Source organism: Lycorma delicatula, chromosome 3 (assembly GCF_047948215.1).
Source record: "Lycorma delicatula isolate Av1 chromosome 3, ASM4794821v1, whole genome shotgun sequence".
In the NCBI taxonomy this organism is placed as follows: domain Eukaryota; kingdom Metazoa; phylum Arthropoda; class Insecta; order Hemiptera; family Fulgoridae; genus Lycorma; species Lycorma delicatula.
The window spans coordinates 73,891,115-73,915,907 of record NC_134457.1 but is presented as its reverse complement, the minus strand read 5'-3'; the positions used below and the strand labels follow the sequence as shown (position 1 = coordinate 73,915,907).

General features: G+C 29.5%; 3 protein-coding genes across 7 annotated transcripts in view; 2 read left to right on the top strand and 1 right to left on the bottom strand.

Annotated features, from left to right (window-relative positions):
- The window catches only part of RanBPM (Ran-binding protein M), a 131,301-nt gene extending 122,744 nt beyond the window's left edge, over window positions 1–8,557 (bottom strand). For all 5 annotated transcript variants that reach the window (XR_012755702.1, XR_012755704.1, XR_012755703.1 and 2 more), the window contains exon 1: window positions 8,340–8,557. Coding sequence is in view for 2 of the 5 variants with exons in the window: in XM_075359994.1 (XP_075216109.1) it covers window positions 8,340–8,529 (190 nt within the window). In the remaining 3 variants the exon portion in view is untranslated. The remainder of the gene's footprint in view (window positions 1–8,339) is intronic.
- Window positions 8,558–14,922: 6,365 nt separating this feature from the next.
- On the top strand, window positions 14,923–22,706 carry LOC142321700 (SOSS complex subunit C homolog B). The gene is made up of 3 exons (XM_075359993.1): window positions 14,923–15,294; window positions 18,791–18,921; window positions 22,548–22,706. Exons 1-3 carry the CDS (start codon window positions 15,267–15,269, stop codon window positions 22,704–22,706), a joined length of 318 nt encoding a protein of 105 aa, XP_075216108.1. The 5' UTR covers window positions 14,923–15,266.
- A 38-nt stretch (window positions 22,707–22,744) lies between these two features.
- On the top strand, window positions 22,745–23,502 carry Mettl5 (Methyltransferase like 5). Its single transcript, XM_075359992.1, has one exon. It carries the CDS (start codon window positions 22,745–22,747, stop codon window positions 23,375–23,377), a length of 633 nt encoding a protein of 210 aa, XP_075216107.1. The 3' UTR covers window positions 23,378–23,502.
- The last annotated feature ends 1,291 nt before the right edge of the window (window positions 23,503–24,793 follow it).

The following is a 24,793-nucleotide window of genomic DNA, read 5'->3' as shown; positions in this document are numbered from 1 at the left end:
AGGGGGATTTACAGGCTTGCAAGAGAAAAATAGTTGCTTTATAATGGTCCATGACAAAACCGCAATAAAGGTGCTGTGTTCTACAGTTTTGTAAAAGTAAATATAATTTCCTAAGAAACAGTCAAATATTCCCACCACTATTAATAAAAAATCTTCCTTCACACTCCTTTTCCATCCTGTTAACTGAAATTATGAAATCACATATGTATTGAAATAGTGAAGTAAAAACACATTTTTAATCATTTTTCTTCTAAACACCTTACATCAAAATGAAAAAAGTGGTGTTATAATCATATAAATGATACGTTTAAACAACAAATACACTAACATATTTAATCATGCAAATTATCAATACATTTTCAAAAAAAGGTTCAATGAAGGTTCTATCAAATTTGGCTGAGGAACAAAACCAACCAGTACTATTTAGTAAAACCTTCAAAATATTTAAAAAAAAATAATGACAGTGTGAGACCACACTGAAACAATTTTCCTATCAGTTTAATTTAAGATATCACAATGGTATTGTGTTAGCACATGAAATTAACACATGGTGTAGTGTTTTGAGTTATCAGATTTGACTCTAAAAAAGAAACCTTCAGGTTCAGGCTCCATTGTTTCTATACCAGAAAATATTGAGATTGTTTGGACTGCTGCCTTAAGGACAAACCCAATTTCCATCTGAATGGATTAAAAATAAACAAAATTTTCATAATTGGACTCTGCTATTCCAGGATTCATTCCACAGCAACAAGATTACAAACTGCGGTGTGCTGTGTCATAATGTGACATAATAATAGATTCATATTTATATGAGAATGGTCAAACGGCTACTATCACTTGGTTCCAAAAAGTTGCTATGCTTGGAATGGCTGTTGCAAAAAACATTAGACACACTTTCACAAATGACTAAAATCGCCTGACTTCAACAAAAAACTCAATATACAGCATGAATATCGATGTGACAGCTGTTTGCAATTTGACAATAGTTTAATTTCAAGAAACTGTACACTTCATGGTCTCCCAAACACCTCCGATCTGTCAATGAAATTTCTTTAATGTATCACTATGAAAGCAAGGTGTATTGCAGTCAATCTGTTTCAATGAAATAACTGAGAGCTATGATCTGTAAAGAAAATCACTAAAATTCCTCTTGAAATGTAACATCAAATCAGGCAAATGTTGCTAAGAAATTGCAGAAATGTCTGCCAAGAGGAGTTTATATGGAAGACATAATTTTCAAGATATTTTAGGGTATATTTGGATTAAACGGTGTATTCTATGATTATTACATTTCATTAATAAATTTATCAATTTGTTTTTAAAAATATTTATACTTCAAAATTTCCTGCTATCCCGAGACACCTGTATTTATATACACAAAATCTGTAACTTCTATTAAATTGAATAACTTATTTTTAGATAAATCACCCATCATTATTGGAAAAATTTCCTAGTATGTTATTACCTAAAGCAACGTAACTATTTTATGTTGCTTAATTAAAATGCAGTATTTTTTATATCAGAGAGAACACCTAATTTTTCATTCAAATAGAGTTCTATTTTATACAATAACAGCCCTGTAAGTTCACATGAAATTGCCTCTAAATGGACAATCAGCAATACAGTTTTCTAGGAACATATAATATCAATGAAAAATAGAATCAAAATTATTCATTCCTTTTAATTCACTATCAGAATCAAATTTTTATATTTTAAAACGACTTATTTTATTAGTTTTTATGTCACTTACTAAGTCCTTTCAAAAAAAATAAAATTCAGGCAAAGAAAACTTGCAGTCTTTCAAAACCCTTATAATTAATTAATTCACAGGCCAAAACTTTGTATTTCCCTTAAGCTGGTGCTGGTGATATCAAAGTTAAGGATAGTTAAGCTATAATAAATAATTCATAGAACAAAAACAGTAGCAATTACATTTACAAACTGCAAACTCATACTACAAACAGATTCATAGTTACTGTAATCACATACTCTACAAACCTACCCAGTACAAAATCTTGAAAATACAAAGCCACAGTAATGATTTATAACAGCTTCCAAATTATAATAATATTATACTTTTGCTCTGAAAATGCTAATTCTTTTGTTTATTCAGACCAAAAACCATTTTTACAGAAAATGATATCAATGAGTAAACTTTGTTTAACACAGAAAATATACAAAAACTAAGAATTAACAAGAACATTTGTTGTTTACTAGTCTGAAGACAGAAAAATTATTTAAATAAATTAAAACAAATACCGCAGTACCAAATATAATATGAAATCTAATTATCAATGATAATGAACAGTTATTCAAAAAATTATCAAGAAAGAAATAATAAATGGGGGTTCAAAAAACAAGAACTAAGATTTCTGCAAAGATCAAAATGAAGCAATTAAGTTCTTTTAGTGCAAGATGTAATTGATGAAATAAAAACAAAACTCAAACAATTCAAAGCAAAGAAAACTTCAGTGAAAGTGTTACAAATTAATTAGTACAAGGCATATTTTTTAAAAATAAATTATAAACTAAACCAACAGAATAATTGAAAACAAACAATGATTATTTTAATGAGAATGGAATTATAATAAAAAAAAATTGTATATTTACTTTTATTACTGCACTACATTCCATAGCATACATCTTTCTTTAAAAGAGTATTAGATATCACCATAAGAGATTAATATTTAGTCCATAATTGTTCCCTATCTTAGATTAATCTCATATTTATAAAATTTTAGTCATGTGATTTCTTTAGTTAAACAAGGTATGATTGGAAAGTTTTAGACTGGGCTTGTAATTTCAAAATGGCAGTACTTACAGGCTACTGTGATGGATCTCCTTCAAAAAAGTATCCTTCTGACTGAGCACAGCAACTCCCAATGATTTTCCACTTTTAGAAGCTTACCTGGAATTTTTTTTTTCTTAAGGGTGTTAAGATCCTCTCTGTATTTGCTTGGTTGTCTTATTTGGGTCAAACTGGTTCCCTTTTAACGAACATGTCAATTTAGGAAACATGTAGAAGTAGGCAAGGTTAAATCAGGGGAATACAATGGGGGGGAGGTTGAAGACAAGAATTTGAAATTCTGTGCTTTCTTCTGCAATCGAGAATGCACAATGAGCAGATATGTTGTCTGGGTGGACAACCCAATTCTTGTCTCAGCAGAGTTCAGCCCTTATCTTCTGAACATTTACAAGAAAACACTGAAGGAAACGTTTATAACATTTCTGGTTGAGTGACTGCCCCATAGAGGCAAATTTGTGATGCACAATAGCTGCAGAACTGAAAATAACCACCCACACATTTCTTCATATTCGACCAACTTTATTACACTTTTCTCAGATATACTGAAAGGACCCTTCCACTGCAATGATTGTGTCTTTGTTTCTGAGTCATACTCATAAACTCGTATCATCACCTGTAATTACCCTATTTAACTCATAAAATGGGTCAGTTTCGGCCCGATTAATCAGTTCTTGGGACCCTTCAAATAGGTTTTATTTCTGCTGGTCTGACATCAATTTCAGAATGAATTTCGACTCATGTTCAAATCTTAACAGTGGCAGCACCTGTCTTAAAATTTTCCAATCCCACCTTGTATAGCATACATAAATTTCAGAATAAAAAATGCATTCATCAGACAAGCTCATTCTCTTGAGAAAAACATTTATCTTATCTAGCATTTTCATTTATATGATCAGAATTAATTCAAATTTTTAGCAACATTTTGTACAGAAAACGCTAATTTAGTTGTTCAAAAAGTTTAGAATTTTTTAAACCAGCATAATCGTCTATACTAGCATTTCATTTTTTGTTTAAATATTCCAGACAAGTATAATTATATTCTTTTGTAAATCAGGAATTTATAACATCAAACATACAAATATGATAAGAATAAATGAATCAAAATTTAAAAATCTTAAAACGCTCAATTTTAACAAAATTTTTATCCTGTGGTTTCACACTATCTGCACTCTTTGGAAAAAAATACATCAACTTTAAAAAACTCACAGATCAAAATTAATAATAATCAATCCATTTTTTAAATTACATCTTTTGAAATGAACGTGAAATTCAAAACTATTAACTTACTAACAACGAAATTAATTTTGCATAAAAATTGAGTGTTTTTCAACTGTATGGAATGCAACAATTATTTTTTTTAAATTTATCAGCCAATTTTTTTAAAAATTTCATAAAATAATAATGTAACTTCAAGCTACATATCGATTACAATAATCCCATGCTAGGCAACGATGACATTATATATCATCATTGATCATATAATTCTCCATCTAACTTAGTATAAATACCTGAATGTTCCAATTTCATAACCAGTCATTGTTTCATTTTAATCTGTCTGTATCCCAAAGCAACTTTGAGATTCTCTTTGTCTATGCTATTTTGTGAGCAAAAGACTTCCATTTTAAGCCACCCAGAACTCACCTATTTATTTTCTACCCTATACATCTGTAAAATGACAAACTACATGCAGCTGTCCACCCAGAAGTCAAGTTACATGCAAATAAAAAATATCGTTTATTTAAAAGTGATTATACAATATTTTTAATAAAAAATACTCCAATGGCATCATCAACATTACTACAATAGCACAGAAAAAACTGCTGAAAAGTAAAAATAAAAAAAATATGAAGCTAGAATTAAGTACCTCCTTTTTTTAGTTTAATTTGTTAAAAATAACATATTTTTCATTCTCTAACATTCTTGAGTTGTATTAATAAAATCAAATCAACTGAAGGAGCTCATCATTCATAATTTTTATTTTCATACGGTAAAACCCATTAGAAGAAAACCAATCTTTTGCTTTTGCAAATCCCATTGAAGCTCTTTCAAGCAACGATCAAGAGCAACAAGTGTAGTAGAATCTGTATACATTTTTTTTTTCTGGGCGCATAGCAGTGTTGTTATCAGTGCCTAGATAAAATATTATTATAGGAAACAGTAAACCTTAACACCAAACTTAAAAATTAATAACAGCCACATAAAATAACAAAATCAACAATTAAAACATGCAATATTATAACAAAAAATATTCCTCATACAGTTTACCATAAATATAAAAGTGTCTATGCTTAAGGTGAAATAAAACCACAATATTAAACAACAAAATTACTTAATGGCATAAATATACAGAATACATTAAAGTAATAATCAAATATCAAAATATAGATGCATGTGCTTAAGAAATAGAAAGACATTTGATATCATCGGATTGATTTCTAAAATATTTCAGATGTTAGCCCCTAATTTAAATTTCAGACACAATCCACAAGAATGTGGTATACCATTAGTTGGCAGTCGCAGCAAATACAAGATACTTTAGTCTATGAGATACCTGTGAACCTAGTGGTACACTAGGTTCACTAGATTCACCGTTTGCGAATGGGGTACCCATTCAGCAAATAACAGTTTGGGTACCCAAACGGCAAATAACAGAGGATGGAAGGTTTTTTATTTAGCTAAAAACCTTACTGTTTTCATATAGAGAAGCTTTTTGACATACTTTCCTCTCTTTATTTTATTCTAACAACTGAAGAACGTGATTTTAAGTAGTTGTTTTTTTAACTGACTTTTTATTTACATTTAAATTTCACTTTTCATCAATATATAGATTCTGATAATTCCTTTTTTCATATTCTAGATATTTTTTAAGAAAAAATTAAATTTACTACAGAGACAATCAAAATATTTTACATTTATTTTATAATCATAATTGCTTAGCACTGAATTGTTGTAGCAAAATAATATGTAGTGTAATAGTATTCGAAACATGTTAACATTAAATTTAAGAAACTTTTTGGGGCATCTTAAGTAAAATTAGGTTAATTAAAAAAAAAATGAAATAAACTCCAAACAAATAATTGCTTTTACAATTCTTTAAATTTTAACTTTTTGAAATCTATGTTAACTTAAAATATCTTAAAATTAATTATGTATGGACTTAAAAAAAAATTTCAAGTTTGTATTATTTTTTTAAAAAAAAAGTGAATTTTTGTTGACAAAATTTGTTTTAGGAATACTTTTTTTTGGATTAATAGTAATAAAAAATAATTTGTCTTTCTCCTATTTTATTTATTTTGCAATAATTTAGGTAAATTTACATTAAAAGCATTCTAAATTAAATAACAAATTCACAAATTCTTTCTTCAAAAATATCATTCATTAATTTTCAGACTAACAGTATCTTGTTTATCCAGAAGATTCGAATCTTGGTCATAATTATAATTTTGTATGATATATAAAATTTCATATTCTAATATACAAGCTTTAAACTAGTAGTGAATTAAAAAGAGAAGAAAGTAGTAAGTTTATCAGGCAAAAATAAAATGATTGTATAACAAAAAAATTAAACTTAAACTTAAAACTTGTTTCAACAACTTTTTAAAAATAGACAATAATGGACACCAATTGCTTGGTACCTATTGCTTCCATTTTATAGGTTGGGAACAATATAAAGTTTGTATGGAGAAATAAGTCAGATTTAAAGTATTCATAAATAAGATTTGTCAGGAGTTAAAAAACTGTTCTCTTGATACAGTGATTTATAATTTTAGTAAAAACAGGAAAATTTAGGCTGGAAAAATTTGTAACATCCTGTCACACTTCATTTTTTTCACAAATATAAAACGTAATCCTTATGTATACATTTCATTTATTTTAATGAAATAATTAATATAATGACAAGAAAAATGGAACAAAAATGTTTAAAAAAAATATTAACATACAAATTACAATAATCAAAATAAAGTTAAAAGAATATTAAAAAAAGAGCACTACTTGATGTACAAATATAAATTTTTTGGCATGAAAAGAACTAAAAGAAATACATAAAATACAAAACAGAAGTAAAATCATCTACAAAAAATAAGAACTACATGAATTGAAGTGAGAAAAAAATTCTATAAACTAAGAACTTATAAATGAACAAAGAAAGAAAACTGGTATGAAGGGAAATAAAATACAATACAAATTAATAGTGAATTAAGGAACAATAAAATAATCAACACATATGAATAATAATATAACTACCCCCCCCCCCACGTGAAAACAGGAAATGAGTTTAAAATATCCCATAAAATATGTTTTTTTTTAAAGTAATTATAATGCAATTTCAAAAATGTCTCAACAAACAAAACCTTTCTTTTATAATCACTGGAATATTAAAGATAACATTTTGCTATTTCTATTGACATTCTAATGTAGAAAACTGGACTTCACATAAGACTCCCTACAGAAGCATAACAATATACACAATTTGCTTAAGTTAGAACAAACATTTACACATTTAGTAAAACAAAATTTTCAAAGCTTGGATAAGAAAGAGATACACTAAGAAAGGAACTATATTTTATTTTTCTTAGGTAAACTGAATATGATGTAATTGGTCAGTACAGAATTTAAGTACCTCATCACTAAAACTACAATAACAAACATTATTGTTTCAAACCAATTTTCTTGAATTATACAGATATGTGTTAAAAGAAAATTACGTATTAAATTATCAAATAAATAAAATTATTAGCAATATTCAAAAAAATTATTCCAGGTAAAAGTAAATAAAATATGTAACTTAAACTCTCAAAAAAGATTATATGCATTATAAAATAACAGCAATGTATTGACAGTCAAAGTATAAAGGACAGCTCCGGTTAGTTTTTCAAAGCTGTTGAAAGTACAATAATGCATTTCACAGATTTAAAAATAACTAGGTTATCAAAGAAAATTGTTTATTTTTCATTTTGTTGGGAAAGGTAAATGTTTATAATAACACAAATTTCAGAATGTTATAACCACCAAAAGTAAGTTAAGAATATAATTCCTGGGGAAATAAAAACGATAGAAGATTTTTTTTTTTAACTCTTGATTTGTTACAAAGTTACTGCTGAAGAAAGCTAGTTCTACGTTATTAAAATGAATATAATAATCAAGCAACTACATTTTTTCAAATTTGCTATTTTCATATGCTTGTTTGTATAAATGATACTTTCAAACCATGAAGAAGTTTTTAGTAAATCAAACAAAAGGCAAACTTATCACAAAAATTATAATCAGGGGGTCAAAAAATTCTCCCTCAAAGTACAGTTAAGTCAGGAATAGACCTGCGCTGTCTGGAGAATAGTGATCAGCTGATTCTTTGTTTGAAATCTGTAATAGAGAACAGAATAATAAAATACGCAGTAACTTAAGTTTTTTTAAAATAACATATGCATTATTTCCTACCCCAAATTAGACGTACTGGATCGAAACACGTACTGTCACCCGTATGATCTACTTAAAAATAAGAAAATTATGATAATTACCAAAACAGTAGACTCACCTTTATAGTGAACTCTTAAATTACTTTGGGATAGTCCAATGTAGTTATATTTATCCTTTGGGCTCCAAGATCTTGGTAAAGGTGTTTCTTCCTCGTTCACCATAGGATAAAGCGTTTTCAAACGATCGTATGCCCCATTTTGCGATCCTGAAATATCAATCACACTCCGTCCATTACTGTTGGCGGCCATTTCTATTCTCTTACGTCCCGGATGTAAAACGTCACTTATATAGTTCATGTAAAAGTTTCCAGATAGCAGTTCATTAGGAGATGCCCTCAAGTTGTTGCTATGGAAACAGGTGATGCTTCAGTGATACCAAACGTAAAATCATAATATGTAAATCTAAGTTATTACGAAAGAATATTAGTGAAAAACGTAATAAAAATTCTACAGTATAATAAATTAATTTTTAAACCAATTTGTTTTGTTCAGTAAAGCACCAATTGAAAACGCTCTTCAAGAATGTTTTTCTTTTTATTAACTTACTGGCTAACTAAAACTGCGCTATACATATGAGAGGCAAAGAAATTGATTTTATTCGTAGATAGAATATCTTTTATTTTCATAGACATTAGAGTTTATAACCATCGTAATACGCACACCCACACATATATATGCATAAAATAGAATACAGAATGGCTTGTAAAAACATTTAACATGTATTTAATTACACACCAAAACAAACAATAATTACAATTAATTTAAATAAAATATAACATTCTGTATGCCTTTTTAAAATGAATATTTAAAAAATTACACTACATAAAAGCGGTTACATATTATAAAAATGTTTACTGTGTTCTTAAACAATTTAATTACTATTACATGCAGTTTATTGTTAGTTGTCATATAATGAACACTTGTTTAATTTTTAGAATGTTTACATTTACCTATTGCATGGTTTATCCTATTTGTAAAATGATTATCCTATTTGTAAAGTTCATTATTTATTCTTTAAAGATTAATACTTTTTTCACACAAAAGAACTTGTATATACATAGAGGGAAGTGTCACAGATTTTATTGCAGTATATACAGAGACCTACAATGAGCTCTCTGAGGTTTGCTCCAGGTCAAACTGACAGCTTTTCTATATAAAAATGTTACATAAACTACATTACGATCTCAGCCAAGAAGCTGAAAATAAACTAACGTAGAGTATCTACCACATATCTAATAATTTATTGAATTATCTACATAGGCAATATTATATTGTGTAAATCATCAAAAATTGCTCTACCCATATTAATATTCTTTTATGATATGAAATACAAAAAATTTCATTTTACAACACATGACCTTGTTCCTCACTTTTCTTGCTTATCTAATTTTTAACTTCTTTTTTTGTTTATTGAACACCATGAATCACTTTGAAATAAACATTAAATGATTTACAATCCAAATTCTGGGACTTTTTCTTCATGATGTCTTAATGGCATCTTTCTCAGTAAAATTAGTAATAGTGCTATTCTCAATGGCTTTTAAGACTATTAATGGCACTAAAGAAAGTGAAATCTATATGAAGAAGCTTCCAAATGGTCCTCTGAAATAAAAAGTTCTATGTTCTGAAAGTGAATGGTGCAAATTTTTAATTTATTTCATATTCTGATTCATTTTTCAGTCAGTCATTTTTTAACTATTTTAAATTTATTCTTAATTTTTAATAAAAAAAGTTGAGCCAGATTTAAACTTAATGGGCTATTTTACATTTGCTAAACAGGTTTTTTAAAATTACCTTATCTCAAAAGGTACATGTGTGTATGTTGGTGCACACACACACACACACACATATGCACACGCGCACACGCGCACATGCATGTGATATAAATTGGACAGAGGAAAAGATTATACTTTACCCAAAAATCAAAACTACAGTTAGGGAGAAATGAAGAAACTTGTTAATAAACATAACTGTTAAAGTAACAGAGAAAAACAGTAGTAATAAAAAATATTCAATAATACACCTAGCAGTAGTAATGGGTTAGTCAACCTTTACTTGATTTAGAATTATGTTCATTAATTTTACCTTTTTGTCTATAAATAAATTTAACCCTTTGCACTTGGACGAACAGCAGGACTGGCCATTCCACACTCCAGTTCGCTCTTTCATACAACCACATTGAACGTATGCACAGCTCGGATGGCCAGCCTGGCTGGCAACTTACGTTTCTGTGCCAGCTTAGCTGCCATGACAATAACTGTGCCGTTCAAGAGTTCAAGCGTTGGCTGATACGATTCAGCACAGTTCAGAAAAAATTAAAATTACTAAAATGAAATAAAGAAGATCATTACTTTTGGTCAGTCCTGCTGGCCATCTGAGTGTTTGAATGATTTCAACATGGCCAATACTGCTGGCCATCTGAGCTGAAAGACTCCTACTCACGCAAATAATTCCGAGTTGATGGAAAAATGACGATGGCCAGTACTACTGGCCACCCGACTCCAGAAGACATTTCATAAAAATTGCACCCAAGTGCAAAGGGTGTGATTCTTTTTCTTAAATAACCAAATTTTTAATGTATTTAAAATACTTACACAGTGAAGTAAATACACCATAAAACACAAATGTAAGACTTTATTTTTTTAAAAGACACTAAAATTAATTTGTATTGGATATTATTACATACTTGAAATTACATATTTATACTTACAAATATATTTATTCCTATTTCAAATACACTTTATTCTCCATACGTCTGCTGCAAATGAATCCTCTTTTCCTGTGAATCATTTTTCATTTTTTTTGGTCAAGAAATTAAACACAAATCATTTACTATTATTATCAGTAAACTCCTGTTATAAATAATTTTTCTTTTTTCATCTACTCAGTTAATTCGGTTAAGGAAGGGGTCACCAGTAAATTAAAAAATAACATTGTATGAGTTGGAGCGTGGAATGTTAGAAGTTTAAAAAACTTAGAGAATTTAAAGAGGGAAATGGATAGATTAAATGTAGACGTAGTAGGAATTAGTGAGATTTGGTGGGAAGAGATAAACAACTTTTGGTGAGGTGATTTCGGAATAATTAACTCGGCTTCAAATAAAGGGCAGGCAGGAGTAGGTTTCATAATGAACAAGAAGATAGGAAAAAAATAGAGTATTTCAAAATGCATAGCAATAGAATCATTGTAATGAAGATAAAATCAAAACCTAAGCCGACAACAATTGTTAACATCTATATGCCGACAAGTGCCCATGATGATGAGGTAGAGTTTGTATACGAAGAAATTGACGAAGCAATTAAACATATAAAAGGGGATGAAAATTTAATAATAGTTGGAAATTGGAATGCAAGTATTGGAAAAGCGAGGAAGGAAATATTGTGGGTGAATATGGGCTGGGCAAAAGGAATGAAAGAGGGGACCGACTTTGAGGACTGCAAAGAGTTTTGCATGAGTTATAATTTAGTAATTGCCAAAACCCAGTATAAAATCATAATAGAAGAATATACACATAGAAAACGCTACATGATACTGCAAGGTATCAGATAGATTATATCATGGTTATGCAAAGATTTAGAAATCAACTCGTCAACTGCAAAGCTTACCCTGGAGCAGACATTAATAGTGACCATAACTTAGTGATAATGAAATGCAGATGGGGTTTAAAAACCTGAAGAAAAGGTGTGAGATGAATCAGTGGAATTTAGAGAAGCTTGAGGAAGAGGGGGTAAAGAAGATATTTGAGGAGGACACTGCAAGAGGTCTGAGTAAAAAGGATAAGGCAGAAAATGTAAAAGAAGAATGGGAGAATGTTAAAAAGGATTCTTAAATCAACAAAAGCGATTTTAGGTGGAAAAAAGAGATGGTAGAAAACCTTGGATATCAGAGGATATATTCCAGCTGATGGATGAACATAGAAAATATAAGAATGCTAGTGATGAAGAAAGTAAAAGGAACTATCAATAATTAAGAAATACTATAAACAGGAAGTGCAAACTAGCAACAGAAGAATGGATTAAAGAAAACTGTTCAGAAGTGGAAACAGAAATGATCATTGGTAAAATAGACGAAGCATACAGTAAAGTTAGGGAAAATTTTTTGGTACATAAATTAAAATCTAATGTGTGTTAAACAAAGATGGTACACCGATTTATAATAAGAAAGGAAAGGTCGAAAGGTGGGTAGAATGTATTGAAGAATTATATGGAGGAAATGAATTAGAAAATGGTGTTATAGAGGAAGAAGAGGAAGTCGAAGAGGATGAAAGAGGAGAAACAATACTGAGATCTGAATTTAGGAGAGCATTAAAACGTTTGAATGGCAGAAAGGCTCCTGGAATAGCGGCAGAATACCTGCAGAATTACTGTGCAGTAGAGGTGAGGAAGTGATAGATAGGTTATACAAACTGGCGTGTAATATTTACAAAAAAGGGGAAGTTCCCCAGACTTCAAAAAAAGTGTTATAGTTATGATACCAAAGAAAGCAGGAGCAGATAAATGTGAAGAATACAGAACAAGCTTAATTAGTTATGCATAAAAAATCTTAACTAGAATTCTGTACAGAATAATTGAGAGGAGAAAGATGGAGAGGAGAGAAAAATTGGAAGACGTGTTAGGAGAAGACCAGTTTCAGGAAAAGTATATGGACAAGGGAAGCAATTTTATTGCTCAGATTAATAGTAGAAGTAAGATTAAAGAAAAACAAACCAACATACGTGGCATTTATAGACCTAGAAAAGGCATTGGAATAAAAATGTTCGACTGGAATAAAAATGTTCAGCATTTCAAAAAAATTAGGGTTCAAGTTCGGAGATAGAAGAACAATTGCCAACAATTACAGGAACCAAACAGCAACAGTAATAATTGAAGACCATAAGAAAGAAGATGTAATAAAAAAGGGAGTCTGACAAGGATGTTCCCTATCCCTGTTACTTTTTAATCATTATATAAGAACTAGCAGTTAATGAAATTAAATAACAATTTTGATCTGGAGTAACAGTACAAGGTATAAAGATAAAGATGCTATGACTTGATGATGTAGTAACTCTAGCTGAGAGTAAGAAAGATTTAGAAGAAACAATGAACAGCATGGATGAAGTCCTATGCAAGAGCTACCGCATGAAAATAAACAAGAACAAAACAAATGTAATGACATGTAGTAGAAGTAATGTAGATGGACCACTGAATATAAAAATAGGAAGAGAAAAGATTATGGAGGTAGAAGAATTTTGTTATTTGGGAAGTAGGATTACTAAAGATGGACGAAGTAGTAGGGATATAAAATGCCGAATAGCACAGGCAAAATGAGCTTTGAGTCAGAAATATAATTTGTCTACATCAAAAATTAATTTAAATATCAGGAAAACATTTCTTAAAGTACGTGTATATGGAAGTGAAACTTGGATTATAAGAATACCTGAGAAGAAGAGATTAGAAGTTTTTGAAATTGATGCTATAGCAGAATGTTAAAAATCAGATGGATGTATAAAGTGACAAATGAAGAGGTGTTGCGGCAAATTGATGAAGAAGCATTTAGAAAAAATACAGTTAAAAGAAGTGACAGACTTCTATGTCACATATTAAGGTATCCTTTTATAGTTACTTTGATATTGGAGGAGCAGTAGAAGGGATAAATTGTGCAGTCAGGCAACGTTTTGAAGATGTAAAAAAATTTTTACGGATGTAGTACGTAGGAGTATACCAAAATGAAACGACTGGCATTAGATAGAGAATCTTGGAGAGCTGCATCAAACCAGTCAAATGACTAAAAACAAAAAAAAAAAGTATAATCTAACCAAACTTAACCTACGCTCGCTAACCTAGACTAATTAACAGTATTATTCTGAGTATTTAAATAATAAATTCAGTAATTATAGCAATTATTTATTATTTAAATAATCAAAATATTGCTGTTAATTGGTCGAGGATAGTGAGCTTAGGTTAAGTTTGGTAAGTTTATAATTATAAGCAATAGTGCTTATATTTCTAATACCTAAAATATGGAGAATGTTTCAACTGCTCGGTATAAAACAGCATGTTTGTATGTCATCGGGCTATTTCTCCAACCTGATTACTAATATTAATATTTCCTGCTATTTTGAGTTATTTCCATGTAAAAATTTACAAACGTTTTAGGAGGGAGAAACGAAAAAGTACCTGTATTCTAGTTAATCTATTTCATACGTAGACTAATAATATTTAACCTGGTTTAATTTGCTTATTTGTTTAGTTTTGTAAGGGGTTCGTAATTACTTAAAAAAGGCGCAGTAACTACGGGACAACTTCTACCGCGAAAGCATATAAGCTGAATATTAGCTCCGAAAAGATGTCTACATTAACTATTATAGGATGTTATACATTAGCTATTATAAAGAAAATTAGTCAGCGTTAATTTAACTTTTTAAAAAACGGTAGAGGATGTGTACGATAAAAAGCGCAAAATAATTGTAGTTGATGATAACCATCTGACGTGTAATAAAAAAAAATAATAATATGACACTTTATAGTCTGCTATAAATACATGATTTGATAGAAATATTTTTTTTGCATTTTTAAACCGACGTGTAGTTTGCGCAATTAAATTCTGTTTTATTTTTTATTACCTTATTTTTAGATCTAGCATGCTACGATACTAATTTTGCAAGGAAATAATTACTAAGGAAAGAATATGTTGTAGTGTAGCAAGCAGTCAAATGACGGATGAAAAAAAAAACATTAATTTCAGAAGACGCATGGAAAATTTAATATGAGTGATTTTATTAAATCGTTTACGTAAAAAGCCTTATAATTTCGTTATTCTTAAATCCGTTATATCAGGATTTGATTAATTAAATTCATCACTATTAAAGGGAAGTATTCTTGGGGGGTTTGATTGGTGAACCTGTTTCGTAACCAGTATATGTGATGTGTTTTCTTAGTTTCGTATTTGTGCAAGATTAAGAATTTGTGGTATTATGCGTTTTCTTCGGTTTAGTAAATATTTTTGATATGGCATATCAAGCACCAAATGCACGTGGTGAGTCTAAGCATAATGAATGAGTCTCTAAGTATAATGAACGTTGAAGTTAGGGTTATAACTGAATGTGTAATTATGTAGTCTTAGTTAATGCCTGGTGGACATTAACAAGGTAATGTTTCGAAACTTAACTTAATTTAGAGATTGGTTTATTTCTATCAGGAGGATTCAGTTTGACAAGAATATTACTGTACATGTTGCCAATTCGAAAACATTTACAAGTTGTATGTAAACACTAGTTAGTTGAAATTTTTGGCGTTTTAGTTGTTTGCAACGTTCTTTGACCCAATATTTGTAGCTTGCTTGTGTATCCTCAACTTAGTGTAGTATCATAGATTTGAAATATGACATTAATTTTTCCTTTCTGGAAAATGTAAGACCTTTTGGGTATTGTTCCAGATTTTAAGTTAGTAAATCTGACTGAATATAAAACTATTATAAGTTCTACATAGTTAATGCTGAACAAAATTATGCTCAATAAAAGGTCAGAGCACTATGTGCAAATTGCATTACTACAATTTAATTTTTTTATATCTGGATCGTGTTTGTTCATATAGGCCATACAAACAACTGCAGAATCAATCTTACATTTTCTCATAACAACAGAGGACACATTCATAATTGTTTATTGCAAAATAAAAGATTTTCTCAGGACATAAATCCCACAAAGATGCTTTAAAACTAAGACATTTATAAATGTATCAAACTTAACAAAAGTAAGAGATTCCAAAGCACTATAAATTTGATCCATTAATAACAGCATTGTAGCATATGTGTGCATTATAATTAATTTGACGTGTTGAAATATTTCCTGAACATCAAATTAATTGCACACTAGTAGTAGAAGAAATGTATTTATACCAGGGCATTAAGTTTGAGCTAAATGTGTGTGTGAAAAAGAATAAAGTATCAGAGAAGGGGAGGGACGTTCAGGTTCTAGATATACATATTAATTATAGGGAACTAATGTTTCTTTCTGTGTGGAAATTATGTGACGCTAGATAAAATTATTGTAATTGCTATGATATGTGGAGTAGAAAGAGATTGAACATGTACATGCAATATCTCCTACGTGTAATACAGATCATCATAGATAATAAGATATATTATGATGTAATATAACATAGTTCTTAAGGATGTAATGCTGCCAATTCTAACATGTACTGGAAGCACAATTTCATGACACTTCATTCACTAAATGAAAAATGTGTAATGTTTCTCATGTTTCCAATGTAACAGGGTAATGTAAATGATTAGCTAATTGAGATCAGTTCAGATTTGGAGTAAGTAATCTTGAAAACAATGAATAAATTGAACAACTAACAAAGATATAAACAGTCAGGTAGGTCACAATGAAAAACTTTCTCTTTCTCAAACTGTTCATTGTAAAGAAAATATAAAATGAAATTATTATGTATTGAATGGTAAAAACAATAAAATGAGACAAGACATCTTGAAACTAGTTATTGTGGTAAGTGTGTAATTTAGAAGTTGTAAATGGGTTTAGAAATTTGTAGTAACTAAAACTAAAAACTCCAAAATAAATAATTTTATAAATACAGATTTTTTCTATTCCTATGTGTAGATTTATTTGTTCAATTTTGGAACAATAACCTATGGTCCAATCAGATGAGGATGACATGTAGTGTTGTACAAAGGCTGAACAGATGTCTGGTTAATTGAACCCTAACCATCAAAGTACACTGGTATCCAAATCTGTATAAAGTACCAGGATTTGACTTTGAAAATCAGCTGTTGAAAAATTGATTTGTGAAGTCAGTTACAACTAAACCGAACCAGTGGGTCGGTAAATAAATTAAGTGTGATTTCTTTAAAAATAAAAATCTTATTTCAATTAGAGTTAACAGTGTTTTAAAATTACGTATATGATTTTTTCTTAGATAAGACTTTCTACCATTATCAGTTCCTCCAATTTATCTTATCTCATCCCAAACTTAGAAATTGTCAAGTTTCTTCTTCATTGATAAAGTTTTTTATAGTTATATACTGTACTTTATATAGTTGTAAAGTATAGTTTTCTATAAGCTATATTAAATATAGGGCAATTCTAAATGATGAACTCAATTTAGTAATTATATTTCCTGAACTATACATTGTATCTGACTGATACAGTAGTAGTTAGCAGTTAGTAGTAGATATATAGTAGTTGAGAGAGTAGGTGCAAAAGTTTGAAACTTTGCTAAAGTGCATATAGTTGCATAGATGACTGCTAGAGTGGTTATGTTGCATAATATGTCAGTTGTCAACAGTGCAACACAAGTTTTTCTGTATTCTTGAGTATGGCAAATCTCAGTCGGCAACTGCAGTGCAATGGTGCAGTTCGTCTCCCTATTTAACAGTGACTCTCTCAACAAGGAAGAGCATATGTCATTTGTGATTGTGTTTGGCAGAGGAGAACGTAAGATGAATTGAAAAAGTTTTGTTTGAAGTCCAAGTCAACCATAGAGTGAACAGAGAACTTGGAATACCTCAACTAGCTGTTTGGCATGCTTTGAGTAGTTTATTTTTCAAGCCTACAACTTTTACAGGCTCTTCACGGAAGTGACAAATCAAAGCCTGTTGAATTTTGTGATCAAATGCTGGAAAACATGAAGGATGATACTTTTCTTCTGTTGTTTAATTTTTTTGGGATGAGGGGACATCTATCTCCGTGGAAAAGTGAATAAACACAATGCTCGCATCTGGGGTCAACAAAATCCCAATGATACACTGCAATATGAAAAAGACTCCCCCCAAGATTACACTGTTTTGTGCCCTATTGCTAACAAAGATTTATGGACTATTATTTTTTGTGGAACACACAGTTACAAATTACATATCAGAACATGCTGGAAAACTGGCTTTTCCCTCGACTAAATGAAGATTCACAAGACTTCATTTTTCAACAGAACAGAGCTTTGCTCTATTGACACTTAGATGTTCGACGCTATCTGAATTAATCTCTACCCCCAACGATGTGTAGGACTCACAAAGAATGAAGTCCTGGTCTCAAAGATCACTTTTCTTGTGGGGGTTTGTGAAAGATGCAGTTTACATATGACCTCTATCTACAAATCTGCCTGACCTGTGGAACTGCATCACAGATGCAGTGCACTCATTAACAAGATATGCTTACTTGCGTGTAGGATGAGTTCAGCTACAACTGAGATATGTATCGTGGAGCTGGAGGGGGCCACATTGAACATATATGAATTGTATCTGTAAACTTTATTGTGATTATTATCAGTTTTAATTTACTTCAAATTTGTCATTAGTTTTTAATTTGGAATATAGAGTTATGAAATTGAGTCTATCATTTTGAATTACCTTGTAGTTTTTATTGGTATATCTGTTTTAATGGTTCTGATGTTATTACATACTATTGCAATACTGTTTTAAACAGTTGGGCATAAATTTGCTTGCGACTTGTAAATGTTTATTCATTAAACTGTGTGGTTTTCAGAACCGTGTTTATTATTACTAAATTTATTTTCAGAAATTGCCAATAGGAAGATATTAGAGGATTTGCAATTAAAAAAGCAATTGCTTTTAAAACAAGGAGTGGTTCCAAATCTTAGTTCTACACCGATAACTCCAACCCTTCAAGTAGGAACACCAACTAATATTGTAAGTTTCATATTTTCATAACTATTAGTTTCTGTGTCCAGAGGACATTAGATTGTATTTTTTCTGATTATATAGATTTAAGTATCAAGAATCTAATAAATGGAGTTGGAGTTTAATAGTTGATGTTTAAATAAATTATACTTTTTTCAATTGGTGTTCTGTAATTACTGTGTCATTCATAAGTTTTTTTTTGGTGAAATATCAGTATTTCAGGATCAGTTGTTATTTAGGTTAAAAGGATACAAATATGGGTTATATTTAATTATTATGTGTGATATGGTATTTCAGTAAACTCTTGCGGATAACATTCAGTATAATTGTGAGAAGTTTTGAAACTTTACACAAAATATCTTTCTGTAAAAGATCAAGTGTAAACTGAAAAATTATCAAGACAATTCAAAAAATTGTCTCAAAAAAATAACTTTAGAAAAGTCAATCACAATTTTTAGTCATTTTTTTGTAGGCTTCAAAATGATTTAATTATTATTAAGTACTTAAGTGAAGTACTTTTTTCCAAGTAAATATTGTATCAAAGTTGAATTAATCAGCGACTTAAATTCAAACTAGACTCTGTTAACCAAAACATAAAAGTAATGATATGTGATTTTCTTTGAAATATTAGTCAATTGCCTGGTTTGATTGTATTCTTCATTGAAATATGTGGCAATGAAATGAGAGCTTATAAGTAGGTTTGTGTGTTCAACCGGTATTTGAGAGTTACTCATTACAGTACACAGTTTGTATTAAAATGTTTAATAACTAGTATCATATATTAAAATGGATTTGTCAGTATGTTGAACCATGTATTAGCATTGTTAACTGCCCTATAGCAGGTTTTCTTCTACTTCCAGCCTAATTTCTAACATCAGTATTCAATTATAGATGCAATGTCTGTAAAACTAATGTGCGAGAACTATTATAAGGAAATTGGACTCAAAAAAACAATAGAGAAGTGATCATTAGATTGTAGAGAGATTTTGGAAAGTTGGATTAGACATTTCCCTGTAGAGTACATGAAAGAAATAGATGAGTCTTTCATTATAGTAGGACTAAACTTAAATGGTTTATTAAACTGATCATTATTAGATGAAAACAAATATTTGCCCATAATGCTGCTATTAGATTGCCACATATTCTGATATAAGTTTTTATATATAGTTTCTTTTCATGAGTCTATATGGTAGTCAATTTTTCACTGGAGAAATTGGTTTTTATTATACAGTAAATACTTATTATAGTGACCTCCAAAGAAGCAATGAATTTAAGTGATTATAACCAATAGTCACAATAACAGCTGTTTAGGTAGCTTAGTGGTACTACTTTAATGTGCCATCTACATGGGTATTGTAATACAGTAATAATAATAATTATTGAAAATAATAATTTATTTCTGCAAAAATATTATAAAAAAAAAACGACACAATAATAAATACAAATACGGTAGAGAAAAAAATTGTAAAAATTACTTTTTCTGCAAAAATTCTGTTATTTTGCTTTGTTTAACATTTTGTATTGTAATACAGTTTTTGAAGGTTCTTTTCTAAATCAACAAAACACTCTTTATTTTTCATTGGAAACTTCTGCAAAACTAAGAAACCACAAACGGTTTTCATTGCTGCTAAAACTTCTGGAAGATTGGGCAAGTTGATGTCTTCATTGTTGCCGCTATTGTTACCTTTGTTGTCACTACTTACATCCCTGTCTGTTTCTGCTAGTACTGAAGCCACTACATCATCTGTTACACAGTTTCATGCATTTCTAAATCTTTGCCAACCTCTTGTCTTCAAACAATGCATTTGACAACGATTGGTTGCAGAGTTATTGCCCCATTCTGCTAAAGATTCTTCATCACATGCAATGTCTCTAACTCCAGCCTGTAGTCAGAATAGTTATTTATGCTTCCTTTCTCTGATCTAAATCCCGAATCATTTGCAAAATTAGGTGTTTTTTGTGGTAGACTTTGATGTAAGGGCTGTAAGACCACTGTTGTTTTTTGTAAGAACAGTAACATTACACACAAATTTTTGACATGTGGATGAGCCAGTCACTTGTCAATGAACAGCAGTATTTTGTCATTTTCAATTTTTAATTCACATTTCCATTTTTGTAACCGAGACGTAAAGTATCATTTGTTACCCAAGCTTTCTTGTTACTTTCGTACATAACAGGAAGCGATTTCAAACTTTTAAAACATTAGGGTTTAGCACCTCTCTTTACAACCAGAAGTTTTTTTTGTCAGTTCCAGTCATATGTGTAGCAGTTAGTACTGTTAATGTTTCTTTTGATAATTTTTAACCCCAACACATTTTGCCATTAAACTGAAGTGTTCTTTCTGGTGTTAGTTTAAAAAAAAATCAGCATTACAAATTTCTTCTGTCAAATAGCCTTCTTTTAATTTTGGCCAAATGGTTTCTAGCCATTTTTCTGACACATTGGTCAGAGCTGCTGCGGCCTGTTACTGATGAATCACTTCTGTTCATCATTATAAATGATAAAGTGTTGCATTACAGTAGGAAAAATAACTCGCAATAACCGATATGCCATTATAAATGATGCGTATACTGTATTTATGGATTAGCAGCATACCAAACTAACCAAGAGACACGTTTTTGGTTACTATATTTGATATGTCATTATATCTAATGTCGCTATAAATGATACTGTACTATGTTACTGACGAGTCACTTCCACCCGTCATTATAAGATAAGAAAAACAAGAACTATATACATATGCAGGTAAAAAGGAAAAGGTGACTCATTTTAACTGTCAAAATATTTCTGTAGCTACAATGTAGATTACTATGTTACTGATGAGTCACATCTGTCCATCATTATAAGCGATAAAATGTTGTATTGCAGTAGAAAAAGTAAGTCATAATAACTGATATGTCGCTACAACCGATGTAATTATAAACAATATACAACAATAAACAATGTACATACTATATTTATATATTAACAGCATATCAAACCAACCAAGAGACAAGTTTTTGGTCACTGCATTCGATGTCACTCACTATAAAACAGTATTGTTTATTTATTTTGTTACTAGTACAATTTTTTACTGAGAATTTCTTAGTATTAATAATAAATTCTCATATATATATATATATATATAAGCATGCATGCATATATATATATATATATATATATATATATATGCATGCATGCTTTATATAGGCGAGATATATGCTTTTTATAGTCATTTAAATATATTTAGATTTTGCATCTTGTTATCAATATTAATTTTTAAATATATCAGCATGATATTTAGTTAAAATTAGCTTAATAATACCTACAACTATTAAAAATAAATTTTATTGCATAATTTTTTTTCGCATTTAATATTAAATTTAGCAATATTTTATTTTTGCATCAATTTTTCTTCTGGTTTTAGAATGTATGCATATTTTTTTTTTTTTTAAATTACACAAGTTCTGAGGAGTGCATTAATCACAAACGGCAAGGAATGACTATTCCCTTTTAATCAGTAACAGTAATAATGAATATTATTTCCAATTCAGATAATTTGTTACTGTTGGTTACCTTCTTATATATTCTGGTACAGTATAAATAATAGTTTGATTTTGGGTGATATATTTATACTAATTTTTTTTTTGTTATAGCCAGCTAATGTTGCTCCAGATGTTCATGTAATGTCTTCTACCCAACGTGCTGCTTTAATTCATGCTCATACACAATCATTTGGATTTTTTGTGCCTCAAGATTCCTCATTTGGAAATTCAATTTTGCCAGTTCTTCCTCGTTTTGAAAACAAAATGTGAATAAATAATTTATACATATTTTTGCAACAATTTTGAGAATGGCTTGTATGAAACTAAAAATTCTTGAGCAGAATCTTCAACAAGTTGAAGCATTTGAGAATCCTAAAGTTGAATTAGAACAATATACTACACCTCCTCATATTGCAGCATGTATGCTTCACACAATACAATCAACATTTGGTGATATTGAAGATAAGATTGTAGCTGATCTCGGATGTGGTTGCGGTGTATTAAGCATTGGTGTTTCTTTATTGGGGGCAAACTTTTGTGTTGGTTTTGATATTGATGATAGTGCATTAAATATATTTCAAGAAAACTTAAGTGAACATGAAATTGATAATTGTGATACAGTTATGTGTGATGTTACAAAAGATGTAACTAATAAGTGGGATAAATTTTTTGATACGATAGTTATGAATCCACCATTTGGTACTAGAAATAAAGGTGTAGATATGGAATTTGTTGAAGCAGGTTTAAGAATTGCGTCTGGAGCTGTTTATTCCCTTCATAAAACATCTACAAGAAAATATGTTTTAAATATGGCTAAAAAATGGGGTGTAAATGCCAAAGTTATTGCCGAGTTAAGGTATAATTTACCAGCCACTTATAAGTTTCATAATAAAAACTCTGTTGATATACAAGTAGATGTGGTTAGATTTTATCATAATTGAATTATCCTTTTACAATCAACTTTTGTAAATATTAAAGTGATTTTAAATTATTTATTAGCAGCTAAGTTTTTTAATAAAAAATTGTTACACAGATTAATAATAAATGAACATTTACATTATTCTACCTTTGATTAATGATTTTATTCTACCATTAAACGTATGTTTAATCAAAGAATTTAACAATAAGATGTCAGACTAGTATGATTGAATTTATATCAAATTGCCAAATAAACTTTTGAAATCCAAGTTTTGAATGATTAACCATTAATTAATAATGAAATAAAAAAATTAACTGAAAATTAATTTATTTAAAAAGAAACAGCTACAAACTCCATATCAAGTTAGTAGGTGATTGAGTACAAAACTCTTGTTGTGAAGCATAAAAAACAGTTTTAAAGCCAGTGCAAAATCTAAACTTAATCATAATTTGCTGATATTAGACTATATAATTTTATTCACAGAAAATATTTTATCACACACACTTATTTAAAAATTAATAGATTTAAAACACTAAAATAATAATAGCTACATATAAGATCCTCATGTATAATAATTTACTATTGCTGATATAAGTTCCATTGCAAGCAGTGTTCAAAGAGGACTTTTTTGTACATTCTCCACTCACAAAGTTATACATACAGAAAAAATTATGATTTTCGTAAAAATGATTTGTTTATTTAAAATGTATAGTTTGATTACTTTTTTTAGTGATGTTTTTCATTCTGAAGCATTTAAACCTCCCTGTACCTACTATGTGATGTCAAGTTGTGACAGCTCTGTAGTTTTTTATGCCATGCTGAAGTGGTATCTTGTTTTTTAGAGCAGTTTAACTTGTGACAAAATAACAATGTACATGATAAATAAATTTTGTTTACAGAACAGCTGATTGGGAGTGTTGAAAATCTGTACTAAAAAGTGTTTTAATTGAACACGGATAATTAATCTTTAATGATTATTAATTATGGCTTCAAAATACTATCCTTGCTTTAAAACTTGTGTTTTTTGATATGAAATCCACTAATTTGATGTCTTGCTGTAGCTGCAATCAAGAGTTTTAAAAACTATGATTAAAGAGTGTTATATGATCAGTATTGTAAATCTGTTCAGACTTTAAAGTGGTTTTTTGCATTGCTTAAAAATTAATGTTTAAAATAAAAACATTCACAGTAAAATAACTAGAAATAAATTAAAGAGTTAAAAATCACCTACTTATTATAGTACAGATTATGGATGCAGACAAATTGCCATTCAGTCGAACCCCCACATTAAGTATAAAGGCTATGTAATCAGCCGAGTGAGAGTTCATAAGTACCTAGGTATCTTGTTTGATGCGAAGTTGCTGTTTAGCAACCACATTAGGCAAGTAGCAGCAGATGTTTTAGTGATGCATAAACTTAGGAGGTTTGCTCGATAGGA